Source organism: Mustela erminea, chromosome 16 (assembly GCF_009829155.1).
Source record: "Mustela erminea isolate mMusErm1 chromosome 16, mMusErm1.Pri, whole genome shotgun sequence".
NCBI lineage: Eukaryota > Metazoa > Chordata > Mammalia > Carnivora > Mustelidae > Mustela > Mustela erminea.
The window spans coordinates 24,508,130-24,525,241 of NC_045629.1; the positions used below are offsets into that span (position 1 = coordinate 24,508,130).

General features: G+C 39.5%; 1 protein-coding gene across 1 annotated transcript in view; it reads right to left on the bottom strand.

Moving 5' to 3' along the window:
* The window catches only part of TRPA1 (transient receptor potential cation channel subfamily A member 1), a 65,656-nt gene that overhangs the window by 45,845 nt on the left and 2,699 nt on the right, over positions 1-17,112 (bottom strand). The window contains exons 2-4 of the mRNA XM_032316738.1: positions 10,772-10,931; positions 8,173-8,348; positions 1,549-1,656 (exon numbers count right to left, since the gene is read on the bottom strand). Coding sequence (XP_032172629.1) covers positions 1,549-1,656; positions 8,173-8,348; positions 10,772-10,931 — 444 coding nt within the window. The remainder of the gene's footprint in view (positions 1-1,548; positions 1,657-8,172; positions 8,349-10,771; positions 10,932-17,112) is intronic.

Below are 17,112 nucleotides of genomic sequence, written 5' to 3' on the forward strand. Positions count from 1 at the left end.
TGTAAAATTAGCTGACTACAGAGCTTAATAATGCATTTTAAATATTTTTATAGTTCTTTATATAAATTAGAGTTAACTTTTGGCTAATTACTAAATTTCAACTACTTTTAACTATTTACACATTTAAAAATGAATTTCCAATTTTTTAGAATAGGATTATTCATACTGATCTTTTGGCATCTTAATATTTCCTATCATATCCAGATAAAGTCCTCCATGATTTGCAATTCATCTTTTTCTCTTTTATTTAGACTTGCCCCATACCAACTCTATTGTATCATCTTTTTCAAAGAAACAAATCAACTTGTCAAATAATTCTAAAAATCATTAATATTTGTTTTCAAATGTGCTGTTCCTTGGGGCGCCTGGGTAGCTCAGTGGTTTAAGCCGCTGCCTTCGGCTCGGGTCATGATCTCAGGGTCCTGGGATCGGGTCCCGCATCGGGCTCTCTGCTCAGCGGGGAGCCTGCTTCCCTCTCTCTCTCTCTGCCTGCCTCTCCATCTACTTGTAATTTCTCTCTGTCAAATAAATAAATAAAAATCTTTAAAAAAAAAAATGTGCTGTTCCTTTATTACAATTTTCTTTTATTTTATTTGAGGCTCTCTTTCTAAATTCTTGGTTTAAGTGTTAATTCATTTACTTTTTGTCCTCTTTTTGGTCCAATCATAACAGTTTATAGGAATATGTATTTTTTCTCCAAAACATGTAATTAAGTTTTTAGAACTTATTTGTAAATTTAAATATTCAGGAAGATATTCTAAAATTATTTTTATTTTCTTACTCTCTGGGATAGCGAAGAGAAAAAAAAATCAAGCGGCAAAAATATATACCCTCGTCTGAATAGCATACAAGTTTTTAAGCGATAGTTGAAAGAAAGCTTTTTGGGAATTCTAATACCACACTCAGAAGGGACATTATGTAGGGAAGGAGTCAGTCATTTCAGATGGGCATCTCCAGAGTTTCAGTGGACCACCCCAGGAAATCCCACCAGAGAGAGGACTGGCCCTACTTTTAGGGCTGTGGCCAAGGACCTCAGTCATTATGTCAGATAGGGCTCCCTTTCTGAGAATCCGTGGCGGCAACTTCTAGTCCTAGGAACATGAAAGTCCATGTCTCTTGGCTTTTATTTCATGAGCCCAAAAGGAAGTTTGCAGTCAACTATGTTTATCTCTCCTCAGACTATTCAGAAACTCAGAGTCAAAACTATGGTCCACCTTTACTAACATCCAATCTACTATACTTTGTATTTTGCAGTCTAGCCTGACCAGCAGCTTCATCTTCATTTTTGCTGTCTATACTTTCTTGTCACTTGGTTCTCCTCACATTTTCTCCAAAGTTTTCTTGTGAATCTTCTGTAAACAATCTCAGATTGATTTAAGGAGTGTGCACAAATACAGAAACACAGAGAACTATTTTTCCTGACATTTTCTGCATTTTATATTTTGATGAGAAGATCTTCTATAAATGACAACAAATCTGCTATAAATAACAATCTGTGTTACCCTAACGAAAGGAAAGAAAATGGGGGGAAATGGTTAAAACACAAACCAAGATTCGCAGTGCTTCACTGTTGTCTTTGGAACATGCAATTATCACAGCTGTGTTTCCATTTTCTCCTTCCAAATTAATATCTGTACTTCTGTGCTCAGTCAAGACCTACACAAGAGGGGGATAACGGTCAAACGTTAGCTTTCAAGTTGCCAATGAGAATATTTGCCTTCCATTAGATTATAAGCTCCTGGATGTTAGGGACCATGTCTTTACTCATCTTTTTTCATCCCTCTCCCATGGAATCAGGCATAAACATCTACTTAGTAGGTACTGTATACATTTCTCAGAAAGATTAAATAATGGTGATTTTGGGGCACCTCAGTGGCTCAGTTGCTTAAGCAATCAACTCTTGATTTTGGTTCAGGTCATGATCTCAGGGTCAAGAGATCAAGCACTGTGTCAAGCTTCACAGTGGGCATGGAGCCTACTTAAGATTCTCTCTCTCCCAGGGCACCTGGGTGGCTCAGTGGGTTAAGCCTCTGCCTTCGGCTCAGGTCATGGTCTCAGGGTCCTGGGATCGAGCCCCACATTGGGCACTCTGCTCAGCGGGAGTCTGCTTCCTCCTCTCTCTCTGCCTGCCTCTCTGCCTACTTGCGTTTTCTGTCAAATAAATAAATAAAATCTTAAAAAAAAAAAAAGATTCTCTCTCCCCCTCTGCCCTTCCCCACCCTTCATGTGCCCATGCATGTTCTCTCTCAAGGAAGAAGGGAAGGGAGAGCGGGAGGTTTCTGTATCACATCAATTAAGGCAATATGGAGTTATGAAACAAGAAGTAAGAAATACAGATACTAATAAACAGCTCACTTAATACTTCTCACTTGTATTAAATGAACTATGTTAATTAACAAATTAACAGCTTCAAAAAAATAAATTTGCGGAGCCATTCAGAATGTGTGAGTGTGGAGGAGGAAGGGAGGGGGAGAAGGGAGAGACAAAGAAGGAAGGTGGGAAAGGAGAGAGGGAGAAGGGGTGGATGGGGGAGAGCTGCTGTCTCCCTCCAGTCATTTTTCTTGTACCTCTATTCTAAGTATTCTGGGAAATGTCAGTTAAAAACTCCATTCTCTTGGGGCGCCTGGGTGGCTCAGGGGGTTAAGCCGCTGCCTTCAGCTCAGGTCATGATCTTAGGGTCCTGGGATCGAGGCCCGCATCGGGCTCTCTGCTCAGCAGGGAGCCTGCTTCCCCCTCTCTCTCTCTCTCTGCCTGCCTCTCTGTCTACTTGTGATTTCCCTCAGTCAAATAAATAAAAAAATCTTTAAAAAAAAAAAAACTCCATTCTCTTTAGCAGAAAAAAGAGAGTTCATGTAACACTGATATGGCTTACCTCAATTAATTCAGACTTAGTCCGGAATAGAAACTTCTTCTGTGATGTAATAACTTACTGTTCCTGATAAAATGGTTAAGCAGTTTTTCTGATGGAATTTAACTTAAGAACTGTTCCCTTGTAGAGAACACAACGCAGTCTCTCCTGTCAAGCAGTGACGCAAGCAGTTAAGGTACTGCAGTTAGGAGATCTCGCCGGGACCAGCATCGGCTAGCTGACACCCCAGAACTGATAACAAGCAACCAGCGGAGGTCTGCAAGGACCCAGGACCAATTCAATCTTTTTAGAAAGGAGAAGATTTGGGCAGCAAACTGTCAGACTCTTCAGATGTGACTCCTCTGTGTCTGATCGATTAAAACAAGCAGCTGCCTCAGAAGGCTCTGTCTGATTGATCTGAAGTAGTGAGGGCTGAGAGCAGACCCTGACCAGACCTATCTCAACTGGGCACCCATAGACTGACTTTGCATTCAGTTCCTTCATGTCCTGCCCCCTCTGTTATCTTGTTTGTTGTTTGGCTTGTCTTCTGTCCTGCTCTGTGTGCCACGTAAGAAGCCAAGTTTAATCACATGGCAAACTGTCATGGAGTTTGGGGTCCTGAACCTGCTTTATAATTGTGATTAACTTGGCTTTATGACTGAATAAAGCTGACACTGTGAAAAGACACAACTCCTATATGTGCCTTCATAGCATGCCCATGACATCCCCTCAGCTGGTGGCTCCCAGCTGATTATGGCCCAAGAATCTATAGATCTTGGGTACCTGGGTGGCTCAGTCATTAAGTGTCTGCCTTTAGCTCAGGTCATGGTCCCAGAGTCCTGGGATCAAGCCCCATATCGGGCTCCCTGTTCAGTGGGAAGCCTGCTTCTCCCTCTCCCACTCACCCTCTGCTTGTGTTCCCTCTCTTGCTGTCTCTCTGTCAAATAAATAAATAAAATCTTTAAATTAATAAAAAGAATCTAACCAGTCTTCATTTTATATCAGATCTAATAATTAGTTCCTACAAATGTGTCCCCCAAGAAAGAATTTTTGAATTAGCCTACTAGAGGCCTTTTCTCTTAGAGCAAAACTATGATAAAACTATAATATGTACTTACAATTAAATTTCTTAAGAATTTATTAAACAAGCTATTTCCTAAAAGCCTTGACTTAAAAAAAAAAAAAGTGCACAGAGCCCCTTGTTAATAGAATATGCCCTGATAGGGGAAACAAACCATGAGAGACTATGGACTCTGAGAAACAAACTGAGGGTTTTGGAGGGGAGTGGGTGGGGGGTTGGGTGAACCTGGTGGTGGGTATTATAAAGGGAACATATTGCATGGAACACTGGGTGTGGTGCATAAACAATGAATGCTGGAACACTGCAAAGAAATAAAATAAAATGAAAAAAAAAAAGCCCAGATAGGTAAGCCAATGAATTAGGCTTACTAATTAGCTCTGGTCATAAAACAAAATTAAATGGAGATTTTAGTATGTAAGAACACATAGGAGATTATTGATGGGTGAAAGAAAGTGAGAGCACAAGTTCATTCCCAACGTCAGGCACTTTCACATTCTGTTCTCAGCAAACTCTGCATTCCTACTGAGTCTGTAAGAGATTTTTCTCTCTTTGCCCTCTTAGAATCATAAGAATACAGCACTTATGAGGGTGCTTTTGCTTACTACCATAAGCACAATTTTTCCTAAAGCTGTGTAAAATTGTATGTGGCAGAGATCCCAGAGAGAGCAACTAAACTGTGCCCACTTCAGATTCACACATAAGCAGGCAAGCCTGGACCGTGTGTAGGTGTGGCCTCCAGAGGTCCCTTTGATAGAAATCCAGGAAGCCTCACCGGAGGGTCAACCACTGGATGCTGAAGGGGTAAGCCCTGAGTAGTAAAGCTTAGGGGCTATTGAGAAATGAGCCCACCCACTAACCTCTAGGCCACTGTGTCCCAGGAAACACAGCTGATAGCTGCACAAGAACTTGAGGGGACGTTGAAGTTTTTTACTTTACAAGCATATAGGCAGGGGTAGAAGGTTTGGGGGAGGTTGGCCAAACAGACAATGGAGAAGCATTCCACATTCAGCAAAGGCTGGTGGGGTACAGGCTGGACCCATGGGTGTAAATGGGAGAGGCAGCCCTAAAGGAGCTTACAAGCACACAGAGAAATAACCCCAAATTCCTCCTCCTTCCACTTACATCTTCTCTGGTGAAGTAGAGGGTTTGGAAATATTTTTAGATGAAGTTATGGCTGGTAAAATCAAGCACAGGAGAGACAACTAATTTCACTTCTTTTATAATCCTGCTTTTTTTTTTTTCTTTCTTTCTTTTTTTTTTTTCTTGTTCTGGTGTCACTAGGAAATTCTTTGTTATACCCCCCCCCCCCACCTACTAGTTTATAAACCAGCTAAGGACTTATTTCTAAACTTTATTTTCTATTTCTATGTGGTATCTTTCTGTATTTGCCAGTCTTAAGGTTTCTGATTCCTAATTAAAGATAGCCCTTCCACTGTTACCTGCCTTTGAATTCCCAAATCACACTTTCAGAGTCAAAGTTAATTAAGTCAATAGGCGTTTGTATCTGAAGAGAGCCTTCAGAGGAAACACAAGAGTTCCTTGAGGAAATATGTGGCTTCTTTAGGTAGAGAGAGGTCCCCACAGTCACTAGGGGGTCCAGTGCAGAAGGCATAGAATAAAGTATCTGGCTCACAAACAATGCAGACATTTAAAAACAAATAGCCCCTTGCCAAAGGCCTTTTCTGTAACCTCATCAAAGGGCTGCCCTGAACCATCTTCCTAGGGGCTGAAACTTAAACTCATTCCTTCTCCTTCAGGCAAAAATGCCCATTTACTCATTCATTCATTTACTTATTCAAGAGCCATCCTGATGAGGACTAGAGATATTTAGATTAGCTGCACACAGTCCCTTCTTCAAGGTTAACCAGCCAGAACCAGAGAAACCACATGAACTATTTTTTAAGTCTTTTGATTTTAATATTTTTTCTTTTTTTTATTATGTTCAGTTATCCAGCATATAGTGCAACATCAGTTTTTGATGTAGTGTTCAACGATTCATTAGTTGCTGATAACACCCAGTGCTCATCACAACACATGCCCTCCTTAATACCCAGCAGCTGGCTACTCCATCCCATCCTCCCCTCTAAAACCCTCCATTTGTTTCCCGGAGCACATGAACTTTGATTACAATACCATGTGCCAAGTATTGTGATAGAGCTATACACACCTTACAGTGGGAAAGCAGAAAGCAGGCTCCTCTCACACCCTCTATGCTCAGCTTCAAGGAACCAAGGACCCAGGGGGCGGAGAGAAAGGTGTCTGGGCTACAGGGAGCATGGAGCGCAAGAACACCCCTGGGATTTGGGGGGTGATTTATACACAAAGTCGGTTTGGAGATGGTGGGATGGACCTGATATTTATGTAGAAACTTAATCCCCAATGTAATAGTATTGGGCGGTGGGGCCTTCAAAAGGTGATTAAGAATGACAGTTGTGCCCTTATAAAAGAAACCCCACAAGCTCTCTTGCCCCCTCTGCTTTATAAGGACACAGGGAGACGACAACCATCTGTGAAAGACAAGCCTTAAGCAGGCCCCCAACAGACACCAAACTGGCTAGTGCCTTGATCTTGGACTTCCCAGCCTCCAGAACTGTGAAAAAGAAATGTTTCTGCTTAGGCCCACAGTCCATGGTATTTTGTTACAGCAACTAGCACTAATTAAGATAGGTGGGTTAGCCTCATAGCCAAGTCATTATTTGCAATATAATTACCTCAGAAAAACTTATTATAAGTTCCAATTTGCCTCTCTTAGAAATGAATACGCAAAACATGATCCCTTCGTAAATTTCATGGCTCTTTAAGTCAGTAACCCCATGGGTCTTCTGGTGTGTCTGTGAGACTCTGCGATGCAGTTTAAAAGCCTTGGGCTAAACCTTACCCTTTTGGCATTTCCCAGCATTTCCTTTATTTGACAAAACTCACTCAGTCTGAGGTCTTGGAAAAAGTAAGAAATCCCCCCCAAAGTGTCATTATGTCTTCTGCCAAGTCATGCCATCCACCAAGGCATGTTGTCTGCTGTAACAAAAATAGTTGCAATTATGTTTTCTGTCTTCCTGAGGCATTCATCAGTGTCTTCCCTTTTATCATTTAATCAGTCAGGTAAAAAAATAGCAAAGTATGAACTCACAAAAAGAACAAAATTCCTAATTTTTGCTTTCAACCAGTTATATGACATTAGGCAAATTATTTCATTCTCTCTGTGCCTCAGTTCCCTCAGCTCTGATATAGGGATAATAATAGTCTTGGTACACAGTTCTGTTTCTTTGAATGAGGATTAAAAAGTTGAAACATATAAAACTTTTTTTTAAAATGCTGATACAGGGGCGCCTTTGTGGCTCAGTGGGTTTGTAAGGGCCTGCTTAGCCAGAGCGAGCCATTTTGTTGTTTATGCAATAAACTTAGACTGATCCTGCCCCCTCAGAGGAACTTACTTAGAAACAAGTCTGGGAAACCAGTAAAATCTGACTGACCAGCCTCTGATAACAGAGCCCATACACCAGAACGTATCTGGACAGGGGGAGGTAACAGAGCTCAGAATACAAGGATGAGCCATGCCAGGTGGAGACATCCAATCAGGAGAGAACCTCCCTAACTACCCAAGAATGTGGGCCCTGCCTTTTGGGTGTCAATTCTGACCAGAGTGATAGGCTAGTTCAAATAACTACTATAGGGTGAATTGTAATTCAATTGGCCACCTGTGTGTGGCCAGGCTTAACTACATGGCCTTTACTCTATAAAAGTTAATCTGGGAAGCTGGGAGGGGCCGCCTCTTTGCAAGAGACGGCCCTGGCCGGTCAGTTTGATTCTCGATGCTTGGCGCTAAATAAAGCTTTGATTGACCTTCGCTTTGTATCAGTCTCGCTCCTTTGACCACGGACCCAACAGGTTAATCCTCTGCCTTCGGCTAAAATCATGATCTCGGGGTTCTGGGATCAAGCCCCGCATCAGGCTCTCTGCTCAGCAGGGAGCCTGCTTCCACCCCTCTCTGCCTGCCTCTCTGCCTACTTGTGATCTCTCGCTGTCAAATAAATAAATAAAATCTTTAAAAAATAAAAATGCTGATACATAAGAACCCTTTGATAAAGACAAGATCATCACCGATTGGTCAAAAGCAAAACCAATATTCTCTCATCACCATATTTCCTTCATCCTGGTTGGCTATGTTGACCACTCTGGCTCAGGCAGAGACCACCAGACTGGGGTCCTGGCTCATGCTATGATGGGGTGTGGGCAGCAGCCTTACCTTCATCACCTCGTTGTGCAAGCTCTGCACAGCTATGTGAAGGGGCGCCATCATGCTGCTGTTCCGGAGGTTTGGGTTAGCTCCTTTGCTAAGAAGAAACTTCACACTTTCAACCTGGTTTTTTTCTGCAGCCCAGTGCAGAGGGGTATTTCCATAATCATCCATGACGTTCAGCACTAGAAAAATACACCGAAATAACAGTTAGATTTTGCTTGGACTATATTCAACACCTATTGCATGACTTCAAAGCCAAGTACTGCTGACACAGGCTTTACCTTCTCTATAAAAACAATACAATATAGCTTCAGTTCTCAGGAAACATCTGACTGACACCTAACAGGGATATGCTGAAGTACAGCACCAGCACTGTCAAATGAGTTAGATGTCCATCTACAGCATCCTCAAGAAACAGATTCTCCTGTTGCTATATGTTTTTATTTTAAGTATGAATTTGAGAAGAGTTATAAAATATTGAGTTTATATAAAAGTAGTAACTATATGTCAGAAACACAACGAAGTTCCATATAACCTTTACCACATTCAACCCTCCAAATCCCCACAAGGAACCATGGCCATTTTTTTCAGAAAGATAAAGAAAGATGAGACCAGAGGTTCAAAATCTTGCCAATGTTACACAACCAGTATGGAGTTCTGTAAACTGCCTTACTCTTTGAACCTCAGTGTTATTATAGTCAAATTTGGTAGGAAAGGGTGTGGGAGAGGGAGGAAAGAGGAAGTTTAAATATATATATATATACTTCACAATGTTTGAGGGTGGATAATATCAAATCATGTCCTCAATGATTCTAGTAGAATGGCCCACAGCAATGGTTCAAAAAAATGTTAATGAGAAAAAAGACACACCACTAATAAACCATAAAGCTAGAACTAGAGTTTGTGCCCCTAATGCACATGTGGTTTCTGCTTACAATTCCGCTACAATGCAACATATTATACTACTTACCTTGTGAGCTCAACATAAGGGTAAGACCTTTTATACAGCAGTATCTTATATCTATTCTAAAATAGACATGTCTGTCTGCTTTATCAGCCTTTTTAATTAGTGGCAGGATATTATTATGTCTGAGGAGATGGGAAAGTACTCAATCATGAAAATGATTTGGGACCATGTGCAACCACACTGCAGCGACAATGCCCATGTTTCTCCTTTTAAAAATTTATCTTTCCTCTCTCCTTTCATTCATCCAATACCTCATTCTCAGCAACACTCCCATACACACATACACACACACACACACGCATATACTCCTACTCCCTCATACTCATCTACATCTTTGGACCAATCTGTCTGATTAAATCACTCCTTTCAAGATTTTCATTCAGCACCAAACTTAAACAGGGGCCTACAATGATAAATTCCCATTCACTAACTAACTAATGAATTTGACCTTTATCTCTATCAGTTTTCAGATACCATTTTTATAAAGGTCATTGAGACCCTTTTGCACATGGGTTATTGTGTTCTTCTTCCTATTTTAGTTCTTGGGTGCAATTACTCTTATTAAACATCTGAGAAACTCTTCCCTGGGTTTCTGTACCATCCATCCCTTATCCACCACCCTTTTCAAAGATCCTCTTGCTAGCTTTTCCTCTGCCATCTGATCCTTAATGACAGCGCTCTAACCTTAAGCTACCTTTGCCGTCAATTTCATGGTCTCCTAAAAGATTTCCATGCACTTCCATAGCCTCTGATACTTTCTATGAACAAAGGCCCTGTGGGGGCAGCCCCCTTCCTTCTAGAGTTCTAGTCTACTGGATATTTCCAATAGTAGATGTCCTCTGGACCTTTCAGACTTAGTATGACCAAACCAAATTCATTATTCTTCACATCTCACTCTCACTATTCTTCTCTTCTTTTTATATGCCTTCTTTTCTGGATAGCTTTACTATTAGCCTAATCTCCTAAATTAGGAAACTCAAAGTTGGTTCAACTGCTTGCTATTTACTCCTCACACTCAATCTCTTATCAAGCCTTGTCCATTCTACATGCAAAACAGCTCTTGATTCTCTCCCTTTCTCCCTATTGCAATCTCAAAACCCTCATGGACTCTCATCTTCTCTTTGCTACTAAAATAGCTTTTCATTTGCACTTCCTCCTCCAATCCATCTTCCACAATATTGATGGAGTCATCTCAAGTAACAAAGGTCTTATCACAGTATCTCATGGCTTAAATCTGTAGCATATCTCTTCCTTATGGGATTACAGTTGAGTTTATCAAACAAGGTTGTGTGTGCATGAGGCTGGATAGGAGAGGATGTTCTGTCTTCTTAGAGCCTTGATTTTATTCAATGATATGCAATTTAAGTGCAGAATGACCTCAATTAAAAGAGTAAAGAACACAACAAATGTGTATAAAGAAAATCTCTGCATGTTGTGCAATGTGCCAGATCCCTGCACCACCCTTTGCATTATTTCAGTGGAAACTAGCTCGAAGGGAAAACCACATTCCTGAGTGAGATATTCAGGCCCTTTATAATCTGGAACTCATCTGCCCTTCAAAATCACTTCATACCACTCTTCCCAATGAATCTAATGGGATGATGGACTTATACAGCACTCATTGTAACATCCCGTGACCTTCAAAAGAGGAGTCATTGATGATCATCTCCATCAGCTCCACGTGACCTTCTGCTGCAGCATGGTGCAAAGGGGATGCATTCATATCATCATATTTGCTTAATTTCTTTCGTTTCTTCAGAAGGTTTTTAAGTCTACATGTACTTCCTTCAAAAACCACCTGGAAGTATATAAAAAATTGTTACCTCCAACAAGCATACATAAAACGTATTAATACAAGTTAATTTTTTAAGGGAGGAGGGGCAGAGGGAGAAGGAGGGAGAGAATCTGCTGAAGGTGGAGGCCATGCAGGGCTCAATCTCACAATCCTGAGATCAGGACCTGAGCTAAAATCAAGAGTCAGATGCTTAAACCACTGAGCTGCCCAGATACCTCACTACAAGCTGTTTGTTAAAAGGTTACTATCACCCAAAATTATTCATCATGCTTATGGTAAAGTAAATATTTTTTGAAGAACAAAAAATGAGTACAGATATATAGAAGGTACAAGTAGATGCTTGAACATTAATAAGTGCATTAAATAAATGATAAGCTTTTCTGATCATAAACTTGTATATGCCGTAGAAATAAAGGCCTTGAGAAAACTTTAACTGAAGTAATTATAAGGGATGTCATCTAAAAAACAGCAAGTATAGTGAAAATATAGAGAAAAATTTTTAAAAATTTCTTTGAGAAAGAGAGAATGAGCAGGGGGTGAGGGGCAGAGGGAGAGAGAGAAACAGACTGAGCAGGGAGCCTATGTGGGACTTGATCCCAGGATCCTGAGATCATGACCTGAGCCAAAGGCAGGAGTTTAGCCAACTGAGACAACCAGGTGCCCAGAAACATAGAGAAATTTTTTCAGATGAATATGTGCTTATATCAGAGCATGTGGGATTTTGGTTAAATAAAAAGATTTCCATGATACAAGGATTAAGTCCAGGAATCTAAATTATTGTCTCATCTTTGACCTTCCTGCTGACAGTCAATTCCCATCCAATGTTTCCTTAAGTAGCAGAGCTAGATTTATACCAAAATAGTGTTATGTAACTTACTTGGTTAGTAATCTAGATGGCTATCCACTCACGCCCTAGGATTACATTATTCCTCCTCTTTTGATTAGTGAGATCCTGCACCAGGCCAAGTCAGCCCAACCTCATTGTTCTCTGCACATTGGAAATCCTAGCTATACTGTGGACTTACGTAGGGCTACACACAAGGGCATGGAGAGGTTGCACAATTTGCCCAAAGGGACTCAGTAAATAGCAAAGTCACAACTTGAACAGGAGATGCATGGAATATGTATTTTGGCTGATTGGTCAATGATGGAAAAACCAACATACAAGAGAAACTGAAGCTGAGGTAAAAAAACATCATCATAGAATGAGCTGTATGATAGCCAATATCATTCTCAATGGGGAAAAAGTGAGAGCTTTTCTGCTAAGATCAGGAACACGGCAGGGATGCCCACTTTCACCATTCTATTCAACATAGTACTAGAAGTCCTAGCCTCAGCAATCAGACAATGAAAAGAAATAAAAGACATCCAAATTGGCAAAGAAGCCAAACTATCACTCTTTGCAGATGATATGTTATTTCATGTGGAAAACCCAAAAGACTCCACTCCAAATCTGCTAGAACTCATACAGGAATTCAGTAATGTGTCAGGATATAAAATCAATGCTCAGAAATCAGTTGCATTTCTATACACCAACAGCAAGACAGAAGAAAGAGAAATTAAGGAGTCAATCCCATTTACAACTGCACGCAAAACCGTAAGATACCTAGGAATAAACCTAACCAAAGACACAAAGAATCTGTACTCAAAAAACTATAAAGTACTCATGAAAGAAATTGAGGAAGACCCAAAGAAATGGAAAAATGTTCCTTGCTCATGGATTGGAAGAACAAATACTGTGAAAATGTCTATGCTACCTAAAACAATCTACACATTTAATGCAATCCCTATCAAAATACCATCCATTTTTTTTTCAAAGAAATGGAACAAATAACCCTAAAATTTATATGGAACCAGAAAAGACCCCAAATAGCCAGAGGAATGTTAAAAATAAAAAATCAAAGTTGGTGGTATCTCAATTCCAGACTTCAAGCTCCATTACAAAGCTGTCATCATCAAGACAGTATGGTACTGGCACAAAAACAGACATACAGATAAATGGAACAGTATAGAGAGCCCAGAATAGACCCTCAATTCTATGGTCTAATCTTTGACAAAGCAGGAAGGAATGTCCAATGGAAAAAAGACAGTCTCTTCAACAAATGGTGTTGGGAAAATTGGACAGCCACATGCAGAAGAATGAAACTGGACCATTTCCTTACAGCACACATGGAAATAGACTCAAAATGGATGAAAGACCTCAATGTGAGAAAGGAATCCATCAAAATCCTTGAGGAGAACACAGGCAGCAACTTCTTCGACCTCAGCCACAGCAACTTCTTCCTGGAACATCACCAAAGGCAAGGGAAGCAAGGGCAAAAATGAATTATTGGGACTTCATCAAGATCAAAAGCTTTTGCACAGCAAAGGAAACAGTCACCAAAACCAAAAGACAACCGACAGAATGGGAGAAGATATTTGCAAACAACATAGCAGATAAAGGGCTAGTATCCAAATCTATAAAGAACTTATCAAACTCAACACCCAAAGAACAAATAATCCAATCAAGAAATGGGGAGAAGAAATAAACAGACATTTCTATAAAGAAGACATCCAAATGGCCAAAGACACATGAAAAAGTGCTCCACATCACTCAGCATCAGGGAAATACAAATCAAAACCACAGTTAGATACCACCTCACACCAGTCAGAATGGCTAAAGTTAACAAGTCAAGAAATGACAGATGCTGGCGAGAATGTGGAGAAAGGGGAACCCTCCTACACTGTTGGTGGGAATGCAAGCTGGTGCAGCCACTCTGTAAAACAGCATGGAGGTTCCTCAAAAAGTTGAAAATAGAGCTACCCTATGACCCAGCAATCGTACTAATGGGTATTTACCCTAAAGATACAAATGTAGTGATCCGAAGGGGCACGTGCACCCGAATGTTTATAGCAGCAATGTCCACAACAGCCAAACTATGGAAAGAGCCTAGATGTCCATCAACAGATGAATGGATAACGAAGATGTGATATATAGATATATATCTATATATATGTATATATCTATCTATCTCCATCAAAAAAAACCCTCAAAATCTTCCCATTTGCCATGTGGATGGAACTTGAGGTTATTATGCTAAGCAAAATAAGTCCATCAGAGAAAGACAACTATCATATGATCTCGCTGATATGAGGAATTTGAGAAATAAGACAGAGGATCATAGGGGAAGGGAGGGGAAAATGAAAAAAGATGAAACCAGAGAGCTAGGCAAACCATAAGACACTCTTAATCTCAGGAAACAAACTGAGGGTTGCTGGAGGGGAGGGGGATGGGAGGGATGGGGTGGCTGGATATGGACATTGGGGAGGGCATGTACTATGGTGAGCACTGTGAATTGTGTAAGACTGATGTTTCACAGACCTGTACCCTGAGTCAAATAATATCTTATATGTTAATTTAAAAAAAAAGAGAGATTTGGCTAATAGTTAAAAAAAAAAAAGAAAAGAAAAAAGAACGAGGTGTGTGATAGACTGAAATATTTTGAACCATAAGAACAGATCTTGGAGAGCAAGTTCAGTAAGTTTTTGGCATAGTTGGCTGTTGTCACTGGCCTGTGAAAGTTTAACTCCAAACATATGCTCATTTCCACTGATGTCAGGGGAAAAGTGAGAGCTTTTTTTGAATACCTTATTTTTCTCTAATACTCTTTTTTTTCTTCTTCTTGCTTTTTATATTCTTTATCATGACTGGACTGAGGATAATTTATCATAAATGACACTGTATCTCTTCCTTATGAAATTTTGTGGTGACAATGTTGATATTCCGCTTTTGACTCATTCTCACAAGATATGAAAAATACCCAAGCCGAACTTTTTCTAGAAAACCTCATGGCCTAAACAGAATAAATTTACTAAAAATTAAGTAAATCTTTAAAAATAATTTCATTTGATGTTATTAATGTTACTATAGCAAAGAAAATTTTATTAAAACCTTAATGTGATGAACTTACTTCTATTACCTTGCTTTGCATTATTTAAATTTTCATGAATACTTTAGATCTAAAGTATGTTGTTTTTTTCAAAAATTAAGTAATGTATCCTTTTATAATCTCTGTATTAACTGACAGTCTAGTTCCATATTCTACTTCCCTACTTGAAAATTCTTACTATCTGTTTTATACAAAAAATTAAGAATTTTCAAATTTGGGGCTCAGTCAATTAAGCATCTGCCTTTGGCTCACGTCATGATTCCAGGGTCCAGGGATCAAGTCTCACATTGGACTCTCTGCTCGCCCAACTCTTGTGCTTTCTCGCACCTTCTCAAATGAATAAAATCTTTAGAAAGACAAAAAAGGAATTTTCAAAATAATTAAATATAATCATGTTTATTAATTACACTTCAACTGACTGACAAGAGTGTTAGTCTAAGCTGCTTCTAGAATTCCTTATATTTGAAAGTGTTTAGGTATTAACAAATACGAACAACATGCCATATTCTGTTGCTAACATTTTTATAGTGTTTAGATATGATGGTATCACTGATAACACACCAGCCAGAAGACACCAGAAATGGCACTGAATAAGGTATTTTCATATTTGATTGCCAAAGCCAAAGCCAAATTGCAGAGTGTGGGCCAAAACTGAGGCTGCCGCCAAACTCTGACATGTCCCTGAACTGCACACAAGTGCTCTACTCCAGAAGCCAGCCTCTTCTAGCACCATGCTGCACCGTGTCCATGTTATGCTTAGCTCAAACTATACCAGTCTGTCCACCTGAATGAAGTGTGCCCTGTTCTCTTTCCTTTCCAATCCACCTTCTAAATGCCCTCCTAAATTCTCCCTCCTCCTTGAGGCTTTCGGGAGAGCTACAGGATGCCATTCTCTAGCCTAGCCTTTCTTTCTGTCTCTCATGACTGCGCAGTGAGAGACAGGCCACAGAAGGTATGGTGACATTATAGCACTGACAGTTACTAGAATGCGTGCCATGGATTCCCATGTCTTAAATGTTTTCTCCACTTTAATTTCTAATATGGTAACTATTGGTAGCTTTAACCTCATAAACAAGCATTCTTTGGAATCATCAATTTTAAGTTTAAAGGTGTTCTAAGACACACACAAAAAAGTTTGAGAAACATTCTCTAGTTCATTCCTCAGACTGTCTATGCTAAATGTGCTCTACACATTTGGATACTTATTTTGCATGATAGTTTATATATGTAAATAGGTTTTCCAGAAAAAGAAAGTGAAGGAAGGGGAGAAATAAGGCAGATCCAGAGCTCTTACAGAGCAGCAGGTGGGGTCATATGGACCCGTATACACCTCAGAATTTCCCCAGACTACCTTTTTAAAAATCAGTGGGGAAAAAAAAAATAAATAAATAAAATAAAAAAATTAAAAAAAAATCAGTGGGAAAAATTAATGGAACCTCATTCCAATGCTATACTAATATATAAGCTAAAATTATTTCTCAATGTTCCTCCCAGCTTTGCAAATATGAGACCAAGCAATAATCTGTCTTTTTTCTGAAGGTATTTCTTATCAAATATTTCATCAAATGAAATGAAAACCAAACATTTTACAAGACAGTAGCTTTTCATAGAAACCACCATAAAATAACTACTTCCTGAAAATGCAGCAACATCCTCCAAACAAATAATCCAGATACTTGCTTTAATTCTACCTTTGGCTGTGACTGGTCATGTTTGACACGCATTGAGATAAAATTGTTAAACTACTTAATGTTTTTTAATATAGTTAATAAGCATGGAGCATATTATGATTTACTCAACAACTCAAAGGATTCATTCAACAAATGCCAGGTTGAAATAAATAAAATGAAATCCCTTAAAAGTTTGAACTTTGGTTTTTGCTCTGTTATCACAGAATAGTATCGAAGAAATCATTTTTCTATGATAGTCTTTTAGTGCTCGCTTCAGCAGCACATATACTAAAATATGATAGTCTTTTAAATACACATGTATCACTTTTCAACTACAAAACTCTATGTAGCAACCCATAATTTTGGTGAATGAATGATAGAACAAGGAGCATGCAACCATTTCTAAACTTAAACAGATTCAGTAATAAAATTAAAAATGAGGTTCTTTCAGAAATACACTGTTTCTCAATGTCTCACTCTACCAAAGAAAGTGTTTAATTACATTTGGAAGTATTTTAGCACTTGAATTTGATGTTCTCCCAGTAATAAAGGGATTACAGTGCCCACCCTGCAGGGCCGGAGAGA